General features: G+C 34.7%; 1 protein-coding gene across 4 annotated transcripts in view; it reads right to left on the reverse strand.

Annotated features, from left to right (window-relative positions):
• Positions 1-24,861, reverse strand: part of KIF2A (kinesin family member 2A) — a 77,272-nt gene that overhangs the window by 12,528 nt on the left and 39,883 nt on the right. For 2 of the 4 annotated variants that reach the window (XM_045999155.1, XM_045999157.1), the window contains exons 2-16: positions 17,992-18,086; positions 17,376-17,495; positions 15,080-15,134; positions 13,222-13,287; positions 12,493-12,593; positions 10,513-10,608; positions 8,957-9,011; positions 8,418-8,580; positions 5,485-5,575; positions 5,294-5,357; positions 4,392-4,483; positions 3,892-4,034; positions 3,314-3,518; positions 2,262-2,372; positions 1,148-1,215 (exon numbers count right to left, since the gene is read on the reverse strand). In XM_045999155.1, coding sequence (XP_045855111.1) covers positions 1,148-1,215; positions 2,262-2,372; positions 3,314-3,518; positions 3,892-4,034; positions 4,392-4,483; positions 5,294-5,357; positions 5,485-5,575; positions 8,418-8,580; positions 8,957-9,011; positions 10,513-10,608; positions 12,493-12,593; positions 13,222-13,287; positions 15,080-15,134; positions 17,376-17,495; positions 17,992-18,086 — 1,525 coding nt within the window. Of the gene's footprint in view, positions 1-1,147; positions 1,216-2,261; positions 2,373-3,313; positions 3,519-3,891; positions 4,035-4,391; positions 4,484-5,293; positions 5,358-5,484; positions 5,576-8,417; positions 8,581-8,956; positions 9,012-10,512; positions 10,609-12,492; positions 12,594-13,164; positions 13,288-15,079; positions 15,135-17,375; positions 17,496-17,991; positions 18,087-24,861 lie in introns of all 4 variants that reach the window. The other 2 variants (XM_045999154.1, XM_045999156.1) reach the window with 1 other exon arrangement.

The raw sequence follows: 24,861 nt of genomic DNA on the forward strand, positions 1-24,861 counted from the left end.
CTACTTATGTTGTTCAGGGATACATTCATAGGTGGCAAAACTGTTTTTAAAAAGAGAGAAAGAGAAACCAAGAAAATTATGCCACACAAGTCCAGACAACATCTACCTTTGGGTAGAGATTAATGGATTTGGACATGTTATTCAGGATTTGTCATCAGGAGGGGACATATGGAGAGCTTTCTAGAGAGGCAGAAATGTTCTATTTCCCAATCTGATGATAGAATTTACACTGTATAAATATTTATTAGATTATTCACTTAATGTTTTCAGAACTTCTCTGTATACATATGTATTCTGTTTTAAAAAAAAGATTAAAAATAAAATTTCCATAGCAATTAAACAGGACAAATACTGTATTCAGTAAAATTAAGGGAATGTCCACAGTAGAAATGGAATACAAAGAGGACTTTGATAGCTAACAATGAGAATCACAAATGCAGTATGTGATAAGAGAAATTTAAAACTACAGAGTCATTTTTTCAAAACAAGCAACAGGAATAATTTTTGGAACAAATGTAAATCTGTCTATCACAATCTGAAGTTCCAAAGGCATTTCATGACTCTAAGGAATAAATTATTTTAAGTCTATAATACTTTTTGTCCTTTATTTGTAATAACACCACTGCCCATTAAATTATCTAACACTAGTGACAATGAGTAGTAAAATGTAACCCATATAGAACACCAGAAAAAAAAGTGCTATCATTACTTATTCAAACCCTAGATTTCCCACATATAGCATTTAGTATTATCCATATCCAGAAATAATTTTTAGCATATAGATAAAACAATTTAAGAAATACAGATTGGTCCCCTTATACTCATTTAGACTTTCCTATTAAGAAAAATTTACATGATTTAAATGTAGTAAAAAAATATGAAATATAACTTGGTGAAACAGAAAAATGTAATCATGTTCTAGGATAGAAAGACCAATTCTACTAAAGATCTAAATCTCTTTCTGAATTATGCAACACATTTCCATTTACTTTCAGAACTTGACCAAATGACTCTACATATCATCTTAATAGCATGCAAAACATTTTTTTAAATTGGAAAAAAATAATAAAAGTTACCCTAATCAGATATTAAGTCAAATACTGCTCTACTCTCCTCAAATTTCAAACTGAATAACTATTTTGCATACCTATTTGCATATCTTAATGTATTAAGAGTATTTTCACAGGATGCCATTCCTGGAGAGATTGTGGCAATCTGAAGGAGAAGATGCAAAGGTAAAGAAAATGTTATAAATGATGAAGACAGTCTTATCAACATATTGTTCATTAAGATCTAATCTTAAAATGGTTATTTAAAATAAACATTTGTAGTATCTAAACTCCAAGATTATTTGCAATATTACACCCACAATCAGATAGTAATTGTAAGCCACATAAAATATAAACAACTCTCTGAAAGCACCAGAAAATGATTTAAATCAGACAGAAAATGGAGGTCAACACCCAGGAGAGAAGAGCACTGAGAGTTTCCACTACCCCCTTCCCACCCAATACAACAATTTTGTTGTTTAAGGGCAAGCCCCACTGCTGTCACACAGGGCAACTGAAACTTCACCAGAAAACTGGAATTTCACTGGTTAAACTAAAGGACAGAATTTGAAGGTACCAACTAAAGCAGCTAGAAAGTGAGGTTTGTCCCAGAAGAGAGATAATCATGTAGGGAGGTAATTGTGACAACCAAAAATTGTACATATAAAACCGCCCGAATCTCTGGCTAACTCCTGAACCAGGCATACATAAGGCTTACTCCAAGTAACAGCTGAGTCTAAAAGAACAGTTTTCAATTTTTGCTGCTGCCCAAAGCAGGGAAGACAAGAGTTTGAAATAAGTTAAGTGCACTTCTTGCTAAAACAACGACAATCAATAATCTTTAGAACATAAGAGAATTCATAGTGTCTATTTATTCATAATAAAAATTATATAAACAAAAAAATTATATAAACCAATTTTACTAGACATACGAAGAAAAAGAAAAGCGTGAACCATACTCAAGGAGAATAAAGGTCAATGAAGACCAACCTCAAGAAGACTCAGATGTTGGAAATAGTAGAATGCATTATTAAGTGCAATATAATCCTCTCTATTAGACTGGAAGGGACCACACCTTAAGTACCATTTTATCTCTCACAATAGAAGAATTTAAATGACTGTTATTAACGTGCATTATAATCTTTCCATAGATATTGTGAGTTATCCACTATTCAGGGTTAAAACAAAACAAACAAACAAACATAAACTTACCATGCAGGTACGAGAATTTTCACCTATGAATGAATCTCTTAACACCTGAGTGAGCTTACTTGCTCTGAAAGGAGTATGAGGTTTATTTCTACCTAAGGCTCTGATGCACTCCTGAAAATTAAGAAAGCAAGTTTCACAGATTAGGCTCCTTATAACAAGTAATCTTATCTAATGTATTTAAAAGACCTTTTATTATAACCCTAACATTTAAGATCTGATGGGCTCTGGAAATCCTACTAACAGGTTTAGAGCATAGTAAAGATGCTTACATAAAGCTAATTCAAGAAAATGAAATTAAAAACAGTAACAACAACAACAAAGTACTTATTATAAAAGATTCTTCTAGAGACTCTAACTAGAATTTAGAAGTAACAGATAGAAGGATAAAAAGCTAAACTTTGAAACTGACATGACAAAAGAAAAAACAAAGAATGTTTTCTTGTAACCTTGCCAATCCTTCCTTACCTTTTTTTTTTTTTAACATTTTTTAAAAGATTTTTTTCCCAAGAGATTTTATTTATTTATTTATTTATTTATTTATTTAACAGAGCGAGAGAGGGAACACAAGCAGGGGGAGAATGAGAGGGAGAAGTAGGCTTCCCACTGAGCAGGGAGCCAGATGCAGGGTTTGATCCCAGGACCCCGGGATCATGACCTGAGCTGAAGGAAGATGCTTAACCAAATGAGCCACCCAGGTGCCCCTGATCCTTCTTTTTCTATTCAAGGAAGGGATAGAATGTTGTCCTCCTAACTTTCTGAAAGCCATTCCACATTTTTCTGAGACAGTACTTCTTAGCTGAGTTTTGGGATTCCTTATCTTCCCCTACGATAATTATAACTAGTTTAAGCCCTGTAGAATCTTAGATCTTTTTTCACTCTAGAAAAAATGAGTATGTATAAAGAAAATTCCTGGGTATATTATAAATCAATAACTGTAAACATAAACAAACCTTTCTTCCTTACTAAATGCTACATTTGCTATGATTTGTAGCTACTCTAAACAAAATTGTCAAAAGCAAAAGATCTTTCACAATTAAATACATGTTATTTACCTTGAGTGCTAAAAGGCTTTTATTAATTTCAGCACCTTCAAGCCTGGTTTGCCTGTCTGCGCTGGAAGTATCAGCTCCTCGTTCATTTCCAGCCAAATCAATGAGAGAAAATTTGCCATGTAGTTTTCCTTTCCTTCTAAGAATAATCTGAAACACTGCATGGCTCCGAGATGAATGTGCATTTGCAGATGTTTGACCAGATGTCCTACAACAATGTGATTAAGGTTATTTTAGATACCAAAAGTATGTCAGTTTTTATATTGTAAACCACAGTATTCCATCAAAGAAACCTTAAGAAAACTATCCAATTTTCATCATTTAAATAAAAAAGGGACAATCTGACTTAAAACACTTCAACATACCAGATTCATACACTTTAATCTGGCATACTTTAAGTATATTTGTAGTATGATTATCAATATAGTAGATATCACTCAGTAACATATAACTGTAGAAATTTTTATGAACAAATTTTTACTACAAAAATGCATTAAGTAATACCTCTGTTTTGTTTAAATACCCAAATTATCTAAAACTGATTAAGAAATTAAGTTTCTCTTATTTAAAATGAAATTTACCTGCAACTGTTGCCTATGTCAATGAGTTTCAGTACATCTTCAACACATTTGACCTCCCGTTCCTGTAATCCCACCACTTGAACCTGTTGTTTTCCATCTTCTAGTACTCTTAATTTTGTTTTCCTGTTTAGCAAGTCAAACACCTATTTAAAAAAAAAAAATTGGAAAACTAGCTTTAAAGAAAAAGACTCCATTCTATAAAAATGAATCAGAGTCCAAAAATTATTTCAGAAAATTAGAGTAACTTGTATAATAATGCTCAATATTGAAGTTGAGACTTTCAAAGAGAATTTCCTAAAATCTCAACAAAATGCTAACATAATAGTCTAACACATATAAAAATACGTGGTGGAAATTGTTGCAAAACATGTACTTAATGCCAGTGAACGTGTACACAAAAAAATGGGTAGTGTTAAGTTTCATGTTATAAATATATTAAACCACAATTTAACATCCTCCCAAAAAAATTAGTTTGTTTGTTTTTTTAAGTTTCCACTTACCTTTCCACTATAAATTTCAAAAAAGGTTGCATATACTTGAAGTTCTAACTTCTTATAGTTTGGCTTCTTTAACATTAAAAAGACATCCCGAGCTGTCAAGAATTCCATGTGAAGAAAATGTGTTAAGATGTTACAAATACTATCTTTTTTTTTTATTATTATATTTTAAGATTTTATTCATTTTATTTGAGAGAGAGAGGGAGCAAGAGAGAGAACACGAACAGGGGACGGGGCAGAAGGGGCAGGAGAAGCAAACTCCTTGCTGAGCAGGGAGCCTGATACAGGGCTCAATCCCAGCACCCTGGGATCACAACATGAGCAGATGCTTTACTGACTGAGCCACCCAGGCATCCTACAAATACTATCTTTAAAAAGCAATTCAAATTTTCTCTATTTAGAGGAATCAATTAATCTTTACCTAGAATGACAGTATCAATAAAAAAAATGAAGACTAAAGTGAACACTAATTTTACAAAAAAATAGTAATAGTTTTTACACTTAAATATAGATGTCACTCTCATATTCAATAAAAGAATGTTATTTATTCATATAAATAACATAAAATTATAGGTGGTAATAGCAAGGTTATTCCCATAACCATACCAGACAGAAGCTTTTCATACATTACCTATTCGACAACAAATACTAGTAAGTTTCAACAGATACTAAGCCCCAATAATGTCAGATTAAAATAATATAAATAAAATCAAGATTCCTGTTCCAAAAGCTAATTCTCACAATTCTTTTCAAGCAGTTTGACAACCTAAAACTGACATAATATACACACCAACATAACTTTATGGTTATCCTGAAAGTCCTGAACGATATTTCCAAGTTTTATTTCAAAGCCACCTGAGCAATATTCAAAAATATTACAAATGATATGCAAAAAAGATAGTTACCTGCTAATGCATAAATTCCTTTAGAACAATCTTGATTCTTTCCTGAAAAGTCACCTCCCATAGTCTACATGTTAAAAAACAAATAATAACAGACATTATTCAGGAATAAATCTTAAGAATTTAGGTCTTAGAATTAAGCCATAAGGAAAATAAACAAGCTCATAGGAGGCTGTAATTAATGAATTACTCACATGAGTTTTTCCACTTCCAGTCTGCCCATAAGCAAAGCATGTAGCCATTCCCCTTTCAAATATAGTTTCCACTAGTGGTCTAGCTGTAAACCTTAAAAATAAAATGCACTAGTCAGAATGTGCCATCAATATTTAAATTAAGTAAATAAAATACTAAGTCTTACTAATGAACAAAAGTCATACCAATTTTTTTTAAGGTTTTATTTATTTGACACAGAAACAGAGAGTACAAGTAGGCAGAGTAGCAGGCAGAGGGAGAGGGAGAAGCAGGCTCTCCGCCAAGCAGGGAGACCCATGCGGGGATCACAAGAACTGAGCCAAAGGCAGCTGCTTAACCAACTGAGCCACCCAGGTGCCCCCATACCAATATTTTTAACAAATCAGTGGGCTCAACTGTCAGACTACAGTTGAACCCACTGATTTGTTACAGTTTTTAATAACCTTATCCTAAAATTGCTTACAGCTCTTTAAAGCATAATTTCAAGTAATTCCATAATAAACGATGGTCACAATGGACACCCCCAAAAAAAGAGAGAAAGAAAAAGACAGTAACTGAGCTAAGACGTATATATAAGACAATATTAAAGTTTTTTAAATAACAACAAAAAAATGTAATACTAGGCAAGACAAGTAAGGTTTCTACAGTGAAAACCAACAAAACCAACCAAACATACAAAAACCCACACCACCAGGATTAAAAGTTTTAACAGAAATCAAATCAAAACAGTGATAATCTCAAGAGAGAGGAAAAAAAAAAACTATAAAAACATTATCTTAAGGCCATCTACCCAGGATTTCCTTGAATGTAGCTAAGTAAATATAAATTATACATATAAGACAGTGGAGTTGATAGTCTCAGTTCAGAAGGATACAAAAATATGGTTTTGAATTATTTTTCAAACCTGTTATTGTAATCACAGCTAGAGTTAAAATTATAGAAATACTTGGGCGCCTGGGTGGCTCAGTGGGTTAAGCTGCTGCCTTCGGCTCAGGTCATGATCTCAGGGTCCTGGGATCGAGTCCCACATCGGGCTCTCTGCTCAGCAGGGAGCCTGCTTCCCTCTCTCTCTCTCTGCCTGCCTCTCTGCCTACTTGTGATCTCTCTCTCTCTCAAATAAATAAATAAATAATCTTTTAAAAAAAAAAATTATAGAAATACTTCATTGAGCAGAGCTCTAGAAAGTGTAATGGGAAACAAATCTTTCTTCATATTGGCTTCAAAATAATGTATGTGGGGCACCTGGGTGGCTCAGTGAGTTAGTTAAGCCTCTGCCTTCTGCTCAGGTCATGATCTCGGGGTCCTGGGATCGAGCCCCACATTGGGCTCTCTGTTATGCCATGCGGGGAGCCTGCTTCCCCCTTTCTCTCTGCCTGCCTACTTGTGCTCTCTCTCTCTCTCTGTGTCAAATAAAAATAAAAATCTTTTAAAAAAATAATGTATGTGGAACACTTCATACAGTTCTGCTGAATTTTTTTTTTTTTTTTTTAAAGGAACAACTGAAAAAGGTAAAGAACAGAAGGAGCAGGAAACAGTGGTCAAACAGAAGTAGTAAATGAGGGTGCGTGGGTGGCTCAGTTGGCTGGGCAACTGCCTTCGGCTCAGGTCATGATCTAGAGTCCCAGGATAGAGTCCCACATCAGGCTCCACAAGGTGTCTGCTTCTCCCTCTGACCTTCTCCCCTCTCATGCTCTTTCTCACTTTCTCTCTCAAATAAATAAATAAAATCTTAAAAATAAAAAATTGTAGTGAATGAGTCTACAGAGTGATTAGACAAAAAAAGGCCTAACTGCATTCCCTCAAAGGTAAATAAAGGGGATAGCATCAATACTGGTAAAATTAAGAAGCAAATATATAAGGTAAAACAGAATGTTTACTATATCTAGCATATTCAGAGAAACACACCGTATAATTATAAAGTCAAACAGACATATTTTATGAAAAAGGAAGCAGCAGGGGAAGAGGACTCTCTTCTCCGGTAAAAATACACAATTTATATTAATAGTTCCCTTTTAAAACAAATTCTTCATAATACCATTTAGCATTCACATATTCTTTAATTTTCTCCTCTTTTTTTACAACCGAACTCCCAGTTTACTGGATTAAGCCCAATGGAGTTGATCTAAAAAATATCTCATTAATAAGACTTCAATTCTCAGGACTCTTATTAACCATTTAATTTTCTATTTTCCAGCCATATTTATAAAATGAAAAGGCAATGAAAAAGCATTCAAGTAATTGCCAAGACAGTTCTATATAGATGGAAATAGGACTGCTGTTAAAACTTACCTGTTATAATTAGAAGGCAATGTTTACAAACTATGTATGAAAATCTAAATTTAGCATACAACTTTGGGATATCAATGTGTTAAACTTATAACTTTGAGTTCTTTATAAGTTGAATATTTCATTATTACAACTATTCCAATGCTTAAAGATAATAAAAATTAGGCAAATGCAAGTAGGTTTACAGACTTTTTTTTTTGCCTTAAATGATGGTAACATATGAAATAAAGATTTAGAAAACTTAAAGAGTGATATATAACAAATATTCCAAATTTCTTTACTAATACAGAGATTAAAAAGTAAAAATTAAAAGTCCCCTCTAATCACATCACATTGCTAAAACTACGGAAAATGCCTACATTTTCTAGAAATTTCCTATCCATATATAAATATATATCTAATGTGTGGGATATATAATATATAGTGCATGAGATACATATTAGTAATAAAAACTATGATTTGGGGGGAGAATTAAAGGGAACAAGTAGTAATACTGATTATTGTGTTTATGACATAACTTTTGTTTAAACTCCGAATAAAAGAGTATATTGTACTTTTGGAGAGATATGCCAAGATCAACACAAGGTTCAGGGTAGTGATAAATACACAGTACAAGAACAAAATTGTTATTTAAAACAAATTTACCTACCTGTAAACCATTTCATTAGGAGCTGAGTCATCAAAGGCATAATCAAAACGAAATGTTTGGTTTTCTAGGTACCTTGTTAAATCTACTTTTTGTTTTGGTTCATGTACCATCACAACATCTTTACTAGGGATTGTGATTACATCAAGATCTTTCATTTGAGTTTCTAAAAGAATAAATGAAAATCAATGCGCAATAATTTTCACAGCATTTGGATGTAATAAATAATTTTTAAAAAGTGATAAAAATTTTAATAGAAGTATTAATTTCTATAAATATAAATATCTCATAAATATGCCATTCAAGAAGACATATTTGAACCAAGTAAAAAAATTATCAAAATTTCTGTAAAGCAAGAACAGAAATGGCAATGATTCATAAAGCAGTAACAAACCAGCAGATCTAACAAAGAAATCTGCATAATGATTATGTAACAAATAAAATGATTTATATTTAACTCTTTCATACCAATTTAATTTCTGCTATCATCAAAATAAATACCAACTGTCAACCTCTTATTAAGAGTTCAAAAAGCATCATACCTTTTTTATTGAGTGGTCGTTTTCTTACACAAACACATATTCTATGTTCATCAATCTAGAAATAAAGTATTTTATTTCAGTATTTACCGTGTTATATGAAAACTGAAAAGTCAGTTATGCAACATTTCCTACAGAGATTTTAGAAATTTATGCATAGCATAACTAGGATAAATAAATAGGATAAATAAGCTTAAAAATCAAATTAGTACGTATGAATTTTAATAGTTCAAAGACAATGATTTCTAAAATTCTGAGCATAACTGAAAATTACTCATTTTATTATTTGGTAAATAATTAGGAAATAACTTTGTAGAGGGCACTACTATTCCTATTAGTAGCATAAGGTTCACATTAAGAAGCTGCCTTACTTCCATATATACTGCACATAACAAAAGCAAAATTCCCTACCAACTGGTGTACTGTGAGGTTGATTAAAGGGAAAGGTGTTGACAAAGAGAACTAATAGCAAGAAATGCAATTCTCGGATTATTAGTGAGCAAAATAACTCCAACAATTTTATAATAGCCAATTCTTACACATAGTTTTTCATAAAATTTATGCTCTCAATACTTCCCTTTTAATAATAAATATGTAACACAGGGATTGGCAAAGTATGGTCTGCAGACCTAATCCGGCCCACTACCGCTTTTATGAAGTTTTACCGAGACAGTTGTACTCATTTGTTCACATACCGTCTATGGCTGCTTTCATAGTAGAAAGGCAAAACTGAGTAGCGGTGATGAAGACCATATGGTTCACAAAGCCAAAAATATTTACTATCAGGGCCTTTTAAGAAAAAGTTTGCCAATTACTGTCCTAAAGTATGAATTCAGATGTAGTAGATTAAACACAGGTAGGGGTAAGCAAGGACTAAAATATATACAAAAGTGTTATGAACAACAACTCTCTGAAATCCTAAACAATACTTCGGCTTGACACAAATGTATCTTATGTACCCAGGGTATTCTGTACATGTGAGGTCAGATATTATTTTTCTTAAGTATCAATTACTCACAAACTATACCCTGTCCAAAATATTCTCGGTCTTCAAGAGGAAAGTAGCTGAGTAATAGGAAAGCAGAATACTTTTCAAGCACTAGATTTCTGGTCTAGTATCGTCCTCAACAACCACTAAAAGCTAGACTAACATTTAATTTTAAAATATCAAATTAACTAATAGTAAATTTGTATGACAGTGGCATCTATAGGCCAAATCAAAGAGGAAATAGGCTTGGAACTGGGATAAAATTTTCAATGATGGTCAGAAAGAAGAATGGGTCTTCTGACATCATTCCTTAAACTGTTGTTCTGCTCTACCAAGGACAGAGAGTCTTTGCTTTGAAAAGAACATCTCTGTGGGAAGCATGTCTGATTAATCAAATTATGGGAGATAAGCATAAGTGTGAATGATTTCTTGATATTCACCTTAAAACATGAGGAATATACACCCATAAAGAAAGAAACTACATAGCTAAATCCAGTATTAAGTGGGCACTGAACATTTTTTTTTAATAGTGTAAAAAAATTCCAGAACAACAGTTTACAAAAAATCTTACAGGATCTGCTGTTGTTAACGGTCTATAATCCAAACTTCCTCTAAAATCTCTGATCATACACATAATTTCATAATTTGGATTTGTAGCATCAACATCCTATAGGGAGACAAAGAAAATTCATTTATTATCATTACAAAAATGGATATTGTTGCATTTGTTTTTTTTTTTTTAAGATTTTATTTATTTATTTGACAGACAGACATCACAAGTAGGCAGAGACAGGCAGAGAGAGAGCAGAGAGAGAGGGGGAAGCAGGCTCCCCACTGAGCAGAGAGCCTGATGTGGGGCTTGATCCCAGGACCCTGAAATCATGACCTGAGCCAAAGGCGGAGGCTTAACCCAATGAGCCACCCAGGGACCCTGCTTCCCCCTCTCACTCTGCCTGCTGACTACTTGTGATCTCTGTCTGTCAAATAAATAAATAAAATCTTTAAAATAAATAAATAAAGCCGCTCGAATTATTTCAAAAGTTCATCTGTTACACATACAACTTGATCAACCTAGAAAATGAAGCAAGAGAAAAATAGTGGTCATCATAAAAATCAATAAAGAAGTCTAGAAAAACTGAAATTCTATGAAAATTCATTTAATCAGATTTTTCTTCGCCATGCTTAATCCAGTGTTCCAGCAAAACAGAAACATGGATTCGTTTATGTTAATTTCCTGTTCTGGTTGATTCTCTCAAAAAATTTAAAACCCTAAGGCACAGTAAAACCACCTCAAATGGACAGGACTTAAAGGAATCAAAAGACAAGATAATTTTTGAAATCTTTAAAATTCAAATTATTGAATGTTGGAATGTTGTCTGCATTTCACTTTTCTGCTTCAAAACTGAGAAAATTCAGATTAAGACCCATGTAACAATAGTTAACCGTCTCTCTTAGCCATGAGTAATAAATTATTAAACATTCTAAGAAGCCAGATTTTCCTCCTGCACCACGTACAGATTTGCTTTGAATATAAATTTCAAAACTGTTACTGAAACTTACTTTCAATTAACTTTCTTCTGGAAATAACACCAACTATGTCAATGAAAACAGTGAATGTAAAGTTAAAATTAAGAGATAACAAAGAGATATGAAAATATTATGAGCTTCCCAGAGGAAACACCAGGTGGCATTGGTGCTAAGTATCAGTAGATCTATCTGTATTGTGTTTTACTTATTTCAAAACCCAACTGGCCATCTCGGATCACTTTAAGATATAACCCGATTTATTCAAGTTGAATTTTATACTGGTTTCATAATTCCGTAACACAACATCTTTATGATTAAAGGCATTTGAATGTACTTCTAAATAATCCTGTTTTAATAGAGATACAAGTTCTAAGAATATAATAGAATACAAACACACTAGAAATTATATGTAAAGAAACATAATTTCTAATAGGTGAAGACCTAGAAAGAGATAAAAGACCAGTCTTCTATATAATTTTTTCACTGTTAGTAAACAGTTTTGTTACCAAGGGAACATGAGAGGCACCACAGAGACACACTTTTAATACCTAGCATAAACTGAAACAGATGGAATCTCCCCTTTCATTGTGATATGCTGAATTTACTAACCATGGAAAAACAATAATAAAATTTGTAGTGTAATTGTCTACTTTATAATCAACTACTTTAGCTAGATATTCTTCTGAATATATTTTAGATCTTTTTACAAAGTCAGTCTTACTATTCTTGAAAGGTATAATGGCTGCATTATAATTGTAACACAATGAATTATTATTCAAAATGGAACAAATTTTAGGGCTAACACATCCACTAAAACCCAAAAAGTACATGTAGTAAAAGTCTGTTACAGTAAAGTATTTTCAAAGGTTCATATCATTTTTCATTATCAGTTTAGATCTCAACTAAAGGAACTATATTGAAATCTTTAATTGAATGCCTCAACTACTTTTCACAAGCAAATCACTTTCACTGACACCATCTACATCTTCAGTTCATGCATAAACAAAGTGTTTCAGTTACAAACCTGGGCTCTTTTTTCTCTAAGTTCTTGCTGTTGTAGTCTCCTTTTTTCTCGTTTTTCTTGTAATTTTTCTACTTCTTTCACACAATTAGATTTTCTACGTGCTGTAAGAAAAAGATGAGCTGCTGAAGTAGACCTTCTTATTTACAGTACTGTACTTACACACAAAAATTTTATGTATAATTTTACCACATACACCCGAAAAATGGTACACAGTGACAAGGCATGCCTTTAACAATTATGTGAACTTATGAGCTGCTTTAACAAAACCAGGAACAGGACAATATACAGATAGCAGTCAAGAAAAATGACTTTTAACATATTGATACATGTCATCTCTTGGTTCAAAATCACAGATGCATGAATAAAAACGATCGAGAAGCGTAAAATTCTTCAATAACATCTGTCAAATTATCATCTGACCAGAATTTCAAATTCAAAGCAAGTGGAAAGTTGTTCTAATTTTGCATTTATAAATTTTCTTCAAAGTATACATTTCAAAACCCAATTAACAGACTAAACTAACAAGAAAAAACATTTTTCCACAGTGGTAAAATGAAATCTGCAATCAAGCTTATAATTAGACTCTTTACCATTTGGGGACTTCTAAGGATGACCAAGAGAGAATACATGTATGCCTAGAATGACTGAATCCTTGATACATGATTTACATACAAGGGGGTCCAAATTCCTTTTTTGCAGCTTGAACTGGAGATATATCTGAAACACTACCATTCTGTTGTGCAGAGGAAGACTGCTCAGGAAGCTGACTAGGCCGTGCACGTGCAGAACCAACCACTGCAAGTGAAATGAAATTTTTTAAATTCAGAACAGAAAATCAGTAAAGGTGAACCCTAGTAAAGGAACAGAGAGATATCTCAAAAGAACTGATACTTACAAGTTGTCAGTTTTCTACTTATGTGGGTATAAATAGAATATGTAATAATCAATTCTGTTCAATCAACAAGCCAAGAGGTTTTCAAGTTAATGTGTGCAGAGACTTAGACTTCACCAAGGTAATTTTAACTACAAAACTCAATCTGAATAATTTATATAAAAAAGCAAAGCCAAGGGGCACCTGGGTGGCTCAGTGGTTAAGCCTCTGCCTTTGGCTCAGGTCATGACCTCAGGGTCCTGGGATTGAGCCCCGCATCGGGCTCTCTGCTCAGCGGGGAGGTCTGCTCCCCCCCACTCCCCCGCCTACTTGTGATCTGTCAGATAAATAAATAAAATCTTTAAAAAAAAAAAAAAAAAGCAAAGCCAAGCCTCACTTTTTATAATCATTTAAAAAATATAAGTGTGCAGGGAAGCCTGAGTGGCTCAGTCAGCTGAGTGGCTGGCTCTTAATTTCGACTCAGGTCATGATCTCAGGGTCCTGGAATAGAGCCTTGAGTCCAGCTCCGTGTTCAGCAGGGAGTCTGCTCGAGGATTCTTTCTCTCTCTCCCCCTCTCTGCCTCTGCCCAGTTGAGCTCTCCCTTTCTCTAAAATGAATAAATAAATCTTAAAAGGTCCCCCCAAAATATACATTTAAGTGTACAAAATAGAAATTTTAAATTTAAATGCACTGTCGTTTTGAAAAATTTACAACATTCTCAAGTACATAAAGTAAAAAAACACTCCTTCAACCCATCCTGTAATTCCAAATCCCACTCTTTGCTCCTCAAACATATAAATATTTCCCAATGTATGTTATAAAAGTGAAAAAATATAAAGTAAAATATAAACACCACATTTTACAAAGCAATAAATAGTTTCACAAGATTCAAAGGAAGGATAGTGTTAAGGTGCAGGACTTTCCCTCTACCTCCAATCTCTCTTCTAATACCTACGCCTGTCCTGTCCCTCCACCCCCACATATAGAGAAACATCAATTCTGAATTGCTGAAGAGTAAAAAAGAAATTAACTGTGCTTCACATTTCCTTACTGAAAATACAGGGAAAACATGCAATTAATTATAAATTGTACCTGTTCAATTTTTCTTTAGCTGATTACCAAGTCGTGAATCTTTTGGGAAGACTGTTAGCCAGAAAGTCAGGTAAAATGGGATTAGATTAATAACTCTTGAGAACTCAATTAACTGACTACTGCCCCATTCCTTTCCTTTTCATGATACTCTTCTCAAATCTACAAAGTTATTGGGTAAAGGAGAGTAATCAAAAATTACATGTAACAGAGTTTCATACTCATCACTTACCTTTATAAATAATTTTTTGTATTGCTTTTTTTTTCAAGATTTTAATTATTAGAGAAAGAGAGAGTGCGTGAGCCAAGGGAGGGCCAGAGGAGGGAGAGAGAAGCAGGTGGAGAAGCAGGCTCCCCACTGAGCAAGGAGCCCAACGTGGGGCTCAATCCCAGGGCCCCAGGATCTTGACCTGGGCTGAATGCAGAAACTTAACTGACCGAGCCGCCCAGGCACCCCCATTATTGACATTACTATATTAGGAAATCAGGAAGATACCAATCTTCAAATTAGCCATATAAAGTTTAAATCAATAATAATGTCAATGGTAATATTCACTTTTGATTTATCTTGTTGGGACAAATTAATAGACGAAATTAATAGACAAAATTAATAGATAAACGTTTACCTCTGTTATCTCTTGGAGGAGGGTCATTCTTAATAGAAGCCACAGTCCGTCGATTCTGTAAGAGAAAAATAAAAACGTTCATTTTACTTTCTCTCTTTACTCCTATTTATAACTTGGGCTTCCTTTTTTTTTAAAGGTTTTATTTATTTATTTGACAGAGAGAGATCACAAGTAGGCAGGGAGAGGAGGAAGCAGCCACCCCGCTGAGCAGAGAGCCCGATGCGGGGCTTGATCCCAGGACCCTGAGATCATGACCTGAGCCGAAGCCAGAGGCTTAACCCACTGAGCCACCCAGGCGACCCATGGGCTTCCTTTAATTAAACAAAAGTAGGTGAACATAATATAAAACTAAATAGAAAAAAAACTATAAATAATCTTCTAGTAATTACTACTAATGCCATCAGTATTCAAGTTTGTTTATGTGAGTATTGCCCACCACCTCTCCAGAAAATGCAATATTCCAGAATTAGCACAAGGCAGGTACTGCTCATATTAAGTCATTCAATCTTCAAAACAACCCTATCAGGTCATTACTATTATTATTCTGGTTTCACAGATGAGAAAGCTGAAACAAAGAGAAGTTATTTCAGGAAAGGGCACAGTTTTAGCCACCATGCTAAAACCACATAATACATTTCAAAGGTAGGCATTACATTTCATCTCTGGATGTCAGAGTAATCAATAAAATACTGGCTTTAGACAACCTATTGTCTACTATTAAACTTAAAACATCAAATTACCATGATATGTTATCATTTCTACTGAAAGACTTCATTAGACTTTCAAAGACTTTGCTGAACTGCAAAGTCTAGGGCAGTAAATTTTTGATCCTATCCTTTATTTACCAAGACTTCATTTTATTCAACTGAAAAAAGGTATCAAATAATGGCTCTCAACGCAAGAGAGAACATTTGTACATTTAAATCAAATGGGTACTATTAGAAGAATATTGATACAAGGGCCTCACTTTAGAGAAAATAAAACTGAACTGCTAGGAGTGGGCAAGCATCAGTATTTTGAAAAGTTCTCTAAGTGATTTTAATGCACAGCAAAGGTTGTTTTTCTTTTTTTTTTTTTTAAGATTTTTTATTTATTTGAGAGAGAGAGAGAGAGAGAGAGAGAAAGAGAGCATGAGAAGGGGGGAGGGTCAGAGGGAAAAGCAGACTCCCTGCCAAGCAGGGAGCCTGATACAGAACTCGATCCCGGGACTCCGGGATCCTGACCTGAGCCAAAGGCAAACGCTCAACCAACTGAGCGCCCCCAGGCGCCCCACAGCAAAGGTTGTTAATGACATACGAAGAAGGATGATCTATAAAGATCCTTCAAGGCTGTGAAGCCAAATATGAAAAATAATCCATCTACAGGTCATAACTAATGACGTCTAAGCAGTGACACTCAATGTGCTGAATTACATGAATTGAAAATCTGCCTTACGTTCTCATGTATAATTTAAAAAGTAGAATGTTTTGCTGATATCGTTAAGCTTCTATCATACGTTATCTGGATGCTGATGTATGTCTTCCCTGTAAGATACCAAGTTTCTCTAGGGTTAAAGTTATGTAATTCATCTTTGTGTGTGATAAAATCAACAATGTAGAAAAATTAACACATGCTTGAACTAAACACATAGAACTGCAGATTCAACAACTGTGAGCAACTACCTGGTTTTGAAAGAGCTGCACGTAAATACACAATTTTAATAGTGAGAAATTTCAATAGGAAGGAAGAGGAATTATCTTTTAAAGTAATAAAAAGGGCATGGCTTTAATTTTTACAAAGGTAAAACTGTTAGGGTATATAGCATGGTCTTAAAGTTTATCTTCACAGATTAACACAGAAGTAGTTAAGCTGTATGCTATAATTTCCCATCTTTCTCTAATAAACATAAATAGCAGAATTACTATTTCCCAAGAGTACTGGAGTGGGAAATTATTATGAATAATAAACATTCTTTCTTTATCTAAATCACATGTAGTCACTTAACAAACACTCACAAATGGTTTTGACATCCCTATCTCCTGAGGAGCTATTAGTCTTAGGAAAAATCCTAATCAGGAAAGAATTTCTAGGATTTTACCTAATAAGTACTGTTAACTGTGAACTGGACAACCTCAATCCTTCAAAGAATGTATGCATAAACATGACATATAGATGGCAAAAAGAATGTTTTTTTTTTTAAAAAGCAAACTAATATTTAAAATATACTCTTAACAGCCTTTTCATTTTAAACCAGAAAATACATACACACACAGCACATACACCCTATACACTTCTACTCTAAATTTTTCTTACTAACCTTTACAATTTTATTTACTTTGGCTGAAGATGTTGGAGGTGGAGGTGTTTCTGGACTGGGTTCAATTTCTTCATCAGGTACAAGATCAGGGTTAAGTGAAAAGATGCTCTCAAGGTCAATCTGTTTTAAAAAACCCATGTATCTTTAGAGTAAATTTTGACAATTAACCTTTTATATTACAAATTTACACAGAGAGAATGATTGTTAAATGATTTGTCTCATGAAAAGTACTGGAAACAAAATTATCTACAATTACAACCCACATATTAAGACAGCTATTAAGACTGCATTTTATGGTCTTGATAATATGTCCCACCACTTACAATGTACAGGAAGAATCTACCTTTCTTCGAAATGTTTTAATCATGTGAAAGTTTTTCTAGAAATGATAAAGAATACATGCACTATATAAAAAAACGTATACACTTTACAGTTTATTTTATATTTGGAACCTTGACTGCAGAACTAGAAATAAAATTTAGCTCAGTGATAGGCGTGCCTGGATCAGTCAGTGGAGCATGCGTCTCTTTATCCTGGGGTTATGGGTTTGAGCCCCACGCTGGGTGTAGAGATTACTTAAAAATGAAATCTTAAAAAAAAAATTTAGTGATCATACCTCTTTGCCTTTTGTATCTCCATTTTCTATCCATTCAACAGTTACACTTTCATTATCTTCATTTAAAGACGTTACCATTGCTTGATGTATTCGGCCTAAGTGGGAATAAAACATATATTTTAATCCATAAATTATGGTATTCCTAAACAATGCCAAATATAATTTTATAACTTATAAACTTCTGAAAAACTATGATACTAATTTTCTTACAAGGGATTTCCAGACTCACAATTAGGGAATGACCTTTGTCCATGCAATCATTAATCAATGTGCTGTCGAGACCAGAACTCAAGAAACTGAATAAACTGTATTTTCAACAAACATGAAAATGGTTACACAAGGGCAGAGAATGGCTGAAATTTTATGCCTTTATATAGTTCTAATCATTACAAAGTTTCCTTACTATGAGGTGAACTGATTGTAGAACAAAAATTCAAAAACCAATTTTTTACACTAAAACACTTCTTATGTAAAAATCACTATCAGGGCACCAGGGTGGCTCAGCGGGTTAAGCTTCCACCTTCAACTCAGGTTATGATCTCAGGGTCCTGTATCAAGCACCACATCAGGCTCTCTGCTAGGCGGGGAGCCTGCTTCCCCTCTCTCTCTGCCTGCCTCTCTGCCTACCTGTGATCTCTATCTACTTCTCTCTCTCTCTCTCTCTCTCTGGCAAATAAATAAATAATCTTTAAAAATCACTATCATCTATTATAGAAATTCGCATTATTTTTATTAGATTGAGAAAAGTATTCTAAGTCCAAAAAGGCTGGGAAATGTAGTCTAGCATCTATACCTCACTTTCTCTGGCAGCTCTAGTACTTCCTATCTGTAGAGAAAGGACGTTATATCTAATGTATTAACTTGTTTTCCCTCTTAAAACAGACTGTGGATGTTGTTAATAACAACAGAACTAAGTAGTTATTTTTACGTATTACAGAATATTCCATTATGTTTATTACAACTTACTTCATACCTACTGATGGTCACTTAGGCTATGTGCAATTTTTTGCTATTATAAACACTGCAATGAATACTATTGTACATGTGTCATTATACATATGTCAGATTATTTCTTTGGAACAAATTCCTAGAAGCAGATTGATAAATTCTGAAGCATTTGTGTACTTTTTACTTACTTGTTTTCATCTTACCCACCCACTCATTAATTAAAGAAGGATAAAAACTATTTGTTATAGATCTGCATCTTCATATTATTTAATAAAATGCTGAACATATGGAATTTTCACACATATTTGCTGAATGAAATCCTTGGGACATCAATACTTTACCTTTGTTTATACCTCTTTGACTACCTTAAAAAAAACAACGAACAAACAAGCCACAAATACTAATACATAGTATATAAAACAATGTTACTGTAATAACAAGGCACTTACTGAGATAAATGGACATTAGAGAGCTGGGTGTTGGGGGTAGAAAAGAAATAACCTAGGAAATACTTGGAAAGATTCAAGGGAGAGGCTTATAAAAAGGGGAAACTGGGTAATATATTCATTGCAATTTAATATGGACAATATTAGGTAAACAGCCAGAAGTGGTATGTGTCAGTCAGGTCCACCAGGAAGCAGACACTGAGACAGGTGGATAAGAGTTTTACTGTGAAAGATAAAGGGGGGGTACAACAGGACTAGACATGGAAAACTTTCAGACTGTGATACAGATCTGAAACCTGTGAAGGAAAGGGTACATAAAATAGGACTGAGCAGAGAGAGCCTCAGACCCTGACACAGGTCTGACAAAGTGTTAGCCAACCCAGCAGGGAGATCCAAAGCAAAGACTTCCCTTTAAAACAGTCCCACACTGGGCCAAAATGGAAATACCCTAGTACCCACACCATGCTCAGTCACTGGCTGGAGGTTTCCCAAGAAACACAAGGCCTCAGCACAAAATCTAAGGAGCCTAAAGCTATTAATACCTAGAGGCTATGAACTATAACACACTCCCTGGAGCTGAAGGAGTGGTAAGTTCCTTAAAGGGAGATCCAAGCAGGTATCTACATAGATGGCTGCAACAGGATATGAAAAAAAAAGAGAGACTGAGTTTAACTGTAGAAGAAGTAAAGAGTGGACCCCAGAGAGACATGAGTTGCCCTGATGATGGCCATTACAATCTAGGAGGAGCTACCATTGCTACAATAAACCCCACATTTATCACCATCTCCACAACATGAGTAGTGAGGCTAAGACCATAAGCTACTGTCTCCCAAACCCACCACCCCGACAGCCTCAAAATAGAAATACGCACTAGCAGGAACAAGATGACTGCAGTAAAGGTTTTGGGGAAAATAGAGTATTTTAATTTAAGACATTGATAGGATTTTATCCATAGCAAATGACTCCAAAGAAGATGTACTTAAACCCTAGAGTACCATAAAGAATAACTTTTGGCAAGAAATGGAAAGGCTGTAGTTGAGGTTGCTGAAGAGGAGATAAGGGGTCTCCATGCCCAACAGAATTGCCACAATTATGAGAATGAGGGAAAGCATATAATGTTGCAAAAACAAGACCAACACCACATTCCTACTGGTGAGCATCTACTATAATATTCCAACTTCCCTTGAGGAATAGACTACAAGACCTATCTCACAGGGACCTTAATCTCCAAAGATAGCATAGAGACATGAGTAACAAAGAGGATAAAGAAAATGAAGATTTTCTTCTCAAAACCTATACTCAGTAAACCTCAACAGTGGTACCTCCAGAAGTTCAATTACCAGTAGAAGACACCCAGAAAACCTTAAGCCACATGTTAGCAAAATCAAAAGCAGCTGCTCCATTAAGGTTCCTCAAAAAGATGAAAACAGAGCTACCCTGATCCAGCAATCGCACTACTGGGTATTTACCCTAAAGATACAAATGCTGTGATCCAAAAGGTCACGTGCACCCGAATGTTTATAGCAGCAGTGTCCACAATTAGCCAAACTATGGGAAGAACCTAGATGTCCAACAACGAATAAATGGATAAAGAAGATGTGGTATACATACACAATGGAATATTCTACAGCCATTAAAACCCCCGAAATCTTGCCATTTGCAACTACATGGATGGAACTAGAGGGTATTATGCTAAGCAAAATAAGTCAATCAGAGAAAGACAATTATCATATGATCTCTCTGATATGAAGAATTTGAGAGGCAGGGCAGGGGGCTGTAGGGAGTAGGGAGGGAAAAAAATGAAACAGGATGGGACAGGGCAGGGAGACAAACCATAAGAGACTCTCAATCCCAGGAAACATCCTGAGGATGGACACTGGGGAAAAGGTACGTGCTATGGTGAGTGCTGTGAACTGTGTAAGACTGATGAATCACAGACCTGTACCCCTGAAGCAAATAATACATTACATGTTAATAAAACAACAACAACAACAACAATAACAAAAAACTCTAGAGGTTTAGAAAGGTAGACCTGAGAAAATGTTGGCTTATCTCTACCATGGCCCAGTTTACTCAGCCAACAGGAAGGAAAAAATATGAAATTCCAGTAACAAGAAATGAATAAGACCAGAGATGAATGAATGAATCAAGTTTTAAATGTTTGCTTTTTTTTGCCAGTGGATGAGATAACCAGAAATACCTGCAGTATGAGGTTCTGATTGTGTTTATCAACAGTTGTCTCTAAAAAAAGTTTCAAGTCTAACTTTACCCAATATGCCTTTAAAGTTTCTTTTAAATTGTTTTTTATATAGTTCAAGTGAGATACTCAAATTTCTCATTTTTAATTATAATAAAAAATAATTTTTTCCAAAGCATCCCATTTCTCTGGTTTGAGAAAATTCTGTATTCCAACTTCACTAATTCATTGCCCTTTGACTCTCTGATTCTCCCTTTACTTTATTGTAAATTATATCATATATATTTCTACATTAAGAAAAGGGGGGGTGTGCCTGGGTGGCTCAGTGGGTTGAGCCTCTGCCTTCGGCTCAGGTCATGATCTCAGGGTTCTGGGATCGAGCCCTGCATCGGGCTCTCTGCTCAGCAGGGAGTCTGCTTCCCCCTCTCTCCACCTGCCTCTCTGCCTGCTTGTAATCTCACTCTGTCAAATAAATAAATTAAATATTAAAAAAAAAAAAAAAACAGAGGGAGAGCATACACCTGTGTATCCACCATCAGCCAAGTTAAGAAACAATACCTCTGAGAGGCACCTGGCTGGTTCAGCTGGTAGAGCATGCGACTCCTGATTTTGGGGTTGTGGGTTCAAGCCCCACGTTGAGTGTAGCAATCACTTAAAAATAATTGTTTTAAAAAAGAAAGAAACAGGGGCGCCTGGGTGGCTCAGTGGGTTAAGCCGCTGCCTTCGGCTCAGGTCATGATCTCAGGGTCCTGGGATCGAGTCCCGCATCGGGCTCTCTGCTCAGCAGGGAGCCTGCTTCCCTCTCTCTCTCTCTCTGCCTGCCTCTCTATCTACTTGTGATCTCTCTCTGTCAAATAAATAAATTAAAAATATATATATGTTAAAAAAAAAAAAGAAAAGCTTTAAAAAAAAAAAGAAAGAAAGAAAGAAACATACAATACCTTGGAAACTCAATGTGTCACCCTCCCTGAGTGAATCTCCCTCTCTTTTTTCAATTTTTAAAAAATTTTTTACTGTATTTCCTCTCCTTCTCCCCCCCCCACCACTAGTAACCAGTATTCTATATATTTGAGATAATCATACTGTAGCTTTTCTTTATAGTTTTACCGCCTACAAATGTAAGACTCATAATATACCTGAACAGCCTATTTTTTAACTGTATAAATGGACTGACACTACTTTAACATACTCATTTCTCTTGTGCAAAACTACTTTCCCCAAGATTCATTCAAGTTGTTGTAAATAAGTGCAGTTCACTTATTTTCACTACATAGGAATATGCCAAAACTTAAACTACTCTGTTGATGGACATGTGTTTTCATGTTTTTACTACTAGAAACAATAGTGCTGGGGCACCTACATGGCTCAGTTGGTTAAGTGTCTCCCTTTGGCTCAGGTCATGATCCCAGGGTCCTGAGATCAAGCTCCACATCAGGCTCCCTGCTGAGCAGAGAACCTGCTTCTCCCTCTCCCTCTGTCTGCTGCTCTGCTTACTTATGCCCACCCCTGTCAGTCAAATAAATAAATATCTTTTAAAAACAAGACAGAACAATGGTGCTATAGGCATCGTTATACATGTGTACTGATAAAAATATGCAAGAATTTCTCCAGGATGTGTAAGAAATATAGAGTACATAGGTTTGTAACTTTTCTGTTAGTGCCACGTTTTCCAGAGTGGATAGACCTATAATGATTTGTATCCTACTAACAATTACTTCACATCCACATGATACTTAGTATTTGTCAGATTTAATGTATCATACTGTGGTTCTAATTTCTCTGAATTAATAAGACTGTGCCTATTTCTGTTTCTGCTGGCCATGTGGGCCTTTTGACTGTTTTCTTCTTCCACTTCTCTGAAGAAATTCTCCATATATTCTTGGTACTAATCTCCTGTTACACGTGTCGCAAATGTTTTCTCTAAATTTGGGGCCTATCTTTCCACTTTATGATGTCTTTTGATGAATTTCAATTTATTAACTTTAATGTAGTCAAATATCTATGTCTCAATTATAGCTTTTTATGCCCTCAAGTTCTTCCTGACACTCATGTCATTACAACAGGTTCTGACATTTTCTTCTAAAGTTTTACAAAGTCCTAGGGTGCCTGGGTGGCTCAGTAAGCTTAGTCTCCGACTCTTGATCTCAGGGTGGTGAGATGGAGCCCTAAGAGCTCTGTGCTCAGCAAGGAGTCTACAGGAGATTCTCTAGTTCTCCCTCTCCTTTTACCCCTTCCCCCTGCTTACACATGTAAGGTCATTCTCTCTCTCCCAAATAAGTAAATATTTTTAAAAACTAGACTTTACAAAGTCTTTCATATTCAAGACTGCAACCCACTGTCATTTTGGTTTTTGCACATGGTAACACAATTCCCATTCCCCCTACCTCCCACCATGAAAAACAAATTAATCCAGTGTAATTTCCTGAAAGGTCCTTTCTTCTCTCCTAACTGCACTTTGACCTGTCAAATTTCAAGCACACATGCATCAGCCTATTTTTTTTTTTATCCTTGAGCCAAAATTACACTGTCTTATATTATACCTTTGCAGTAAGTCTTCCTAGCTGGTAAAAGCAGCTTTCCCACCTACTTGTTCTTTAAGCGGTTCTTTGATCTTCTTAGCCATTCGCATGTCTGTATAAATTATAGAACCCTCTTGTCAAGTTCCAAAAATCAAACAAATAATTTTTTTAAAAACCCTGTTAGGATTCTAGTTGAAACGGCATTAAATATTTTGTTCTAGATTTTTTACGTCATTGACCAAGAGTAATATTTGCCAGCAGTTTTCCTTTCTCATATCAACTTTATTCTGGAATAGTGTAAAGTTAGAATTATTTAAACCTTGAGCATCTGGCATGCATTGGTTAAAATCGTCCTGGCTTAGAGTTTTATTTGTGAAAAGATTCAATTCACTTAACAATTATATTATTATTATAGTTTTCTACTCATGACTGTTTTGGTAATTCTGTTTTTTTCTTGGAGATTTATTTAAGTTTTCACATTTTGGGCATCAAGTTGTTCATAATTATGCTGAATGCCTACAGCATTTGTAACCATGATCACTTTCTCATTTTTAATTTTTCAACCTTTTTTTCACAAACCTTGTATCAGATTTGTCAGTTTTGTCTTTTCCAAGAACAACACTTGCCTTTGTTGAGCCCTTTGTTATTACTTAATTACTGCTCTTATCATTATTCTTTCCTTTTACTTTGGACATATTTTGCCGGGAATTTTTATCTCAAATTCCTCAGACAGATGCTTAGCTTATTCATCTTTATTCCT

The sequence above is a fragment of the Meles meles genome, chromosome 3 (genome assembly GCF_922984935.1).
Source record: "Meles meles chromosome 3, mMelMel3.1 paternal haplotype, whole genome shotgun sequence".
Taxonomy (NCBI): domain Eukaryota; kingdom Metazoa; phylum Chordata; class Mammalia; order Carnivora; family Mustelidae; genus Meles; species Meles meles.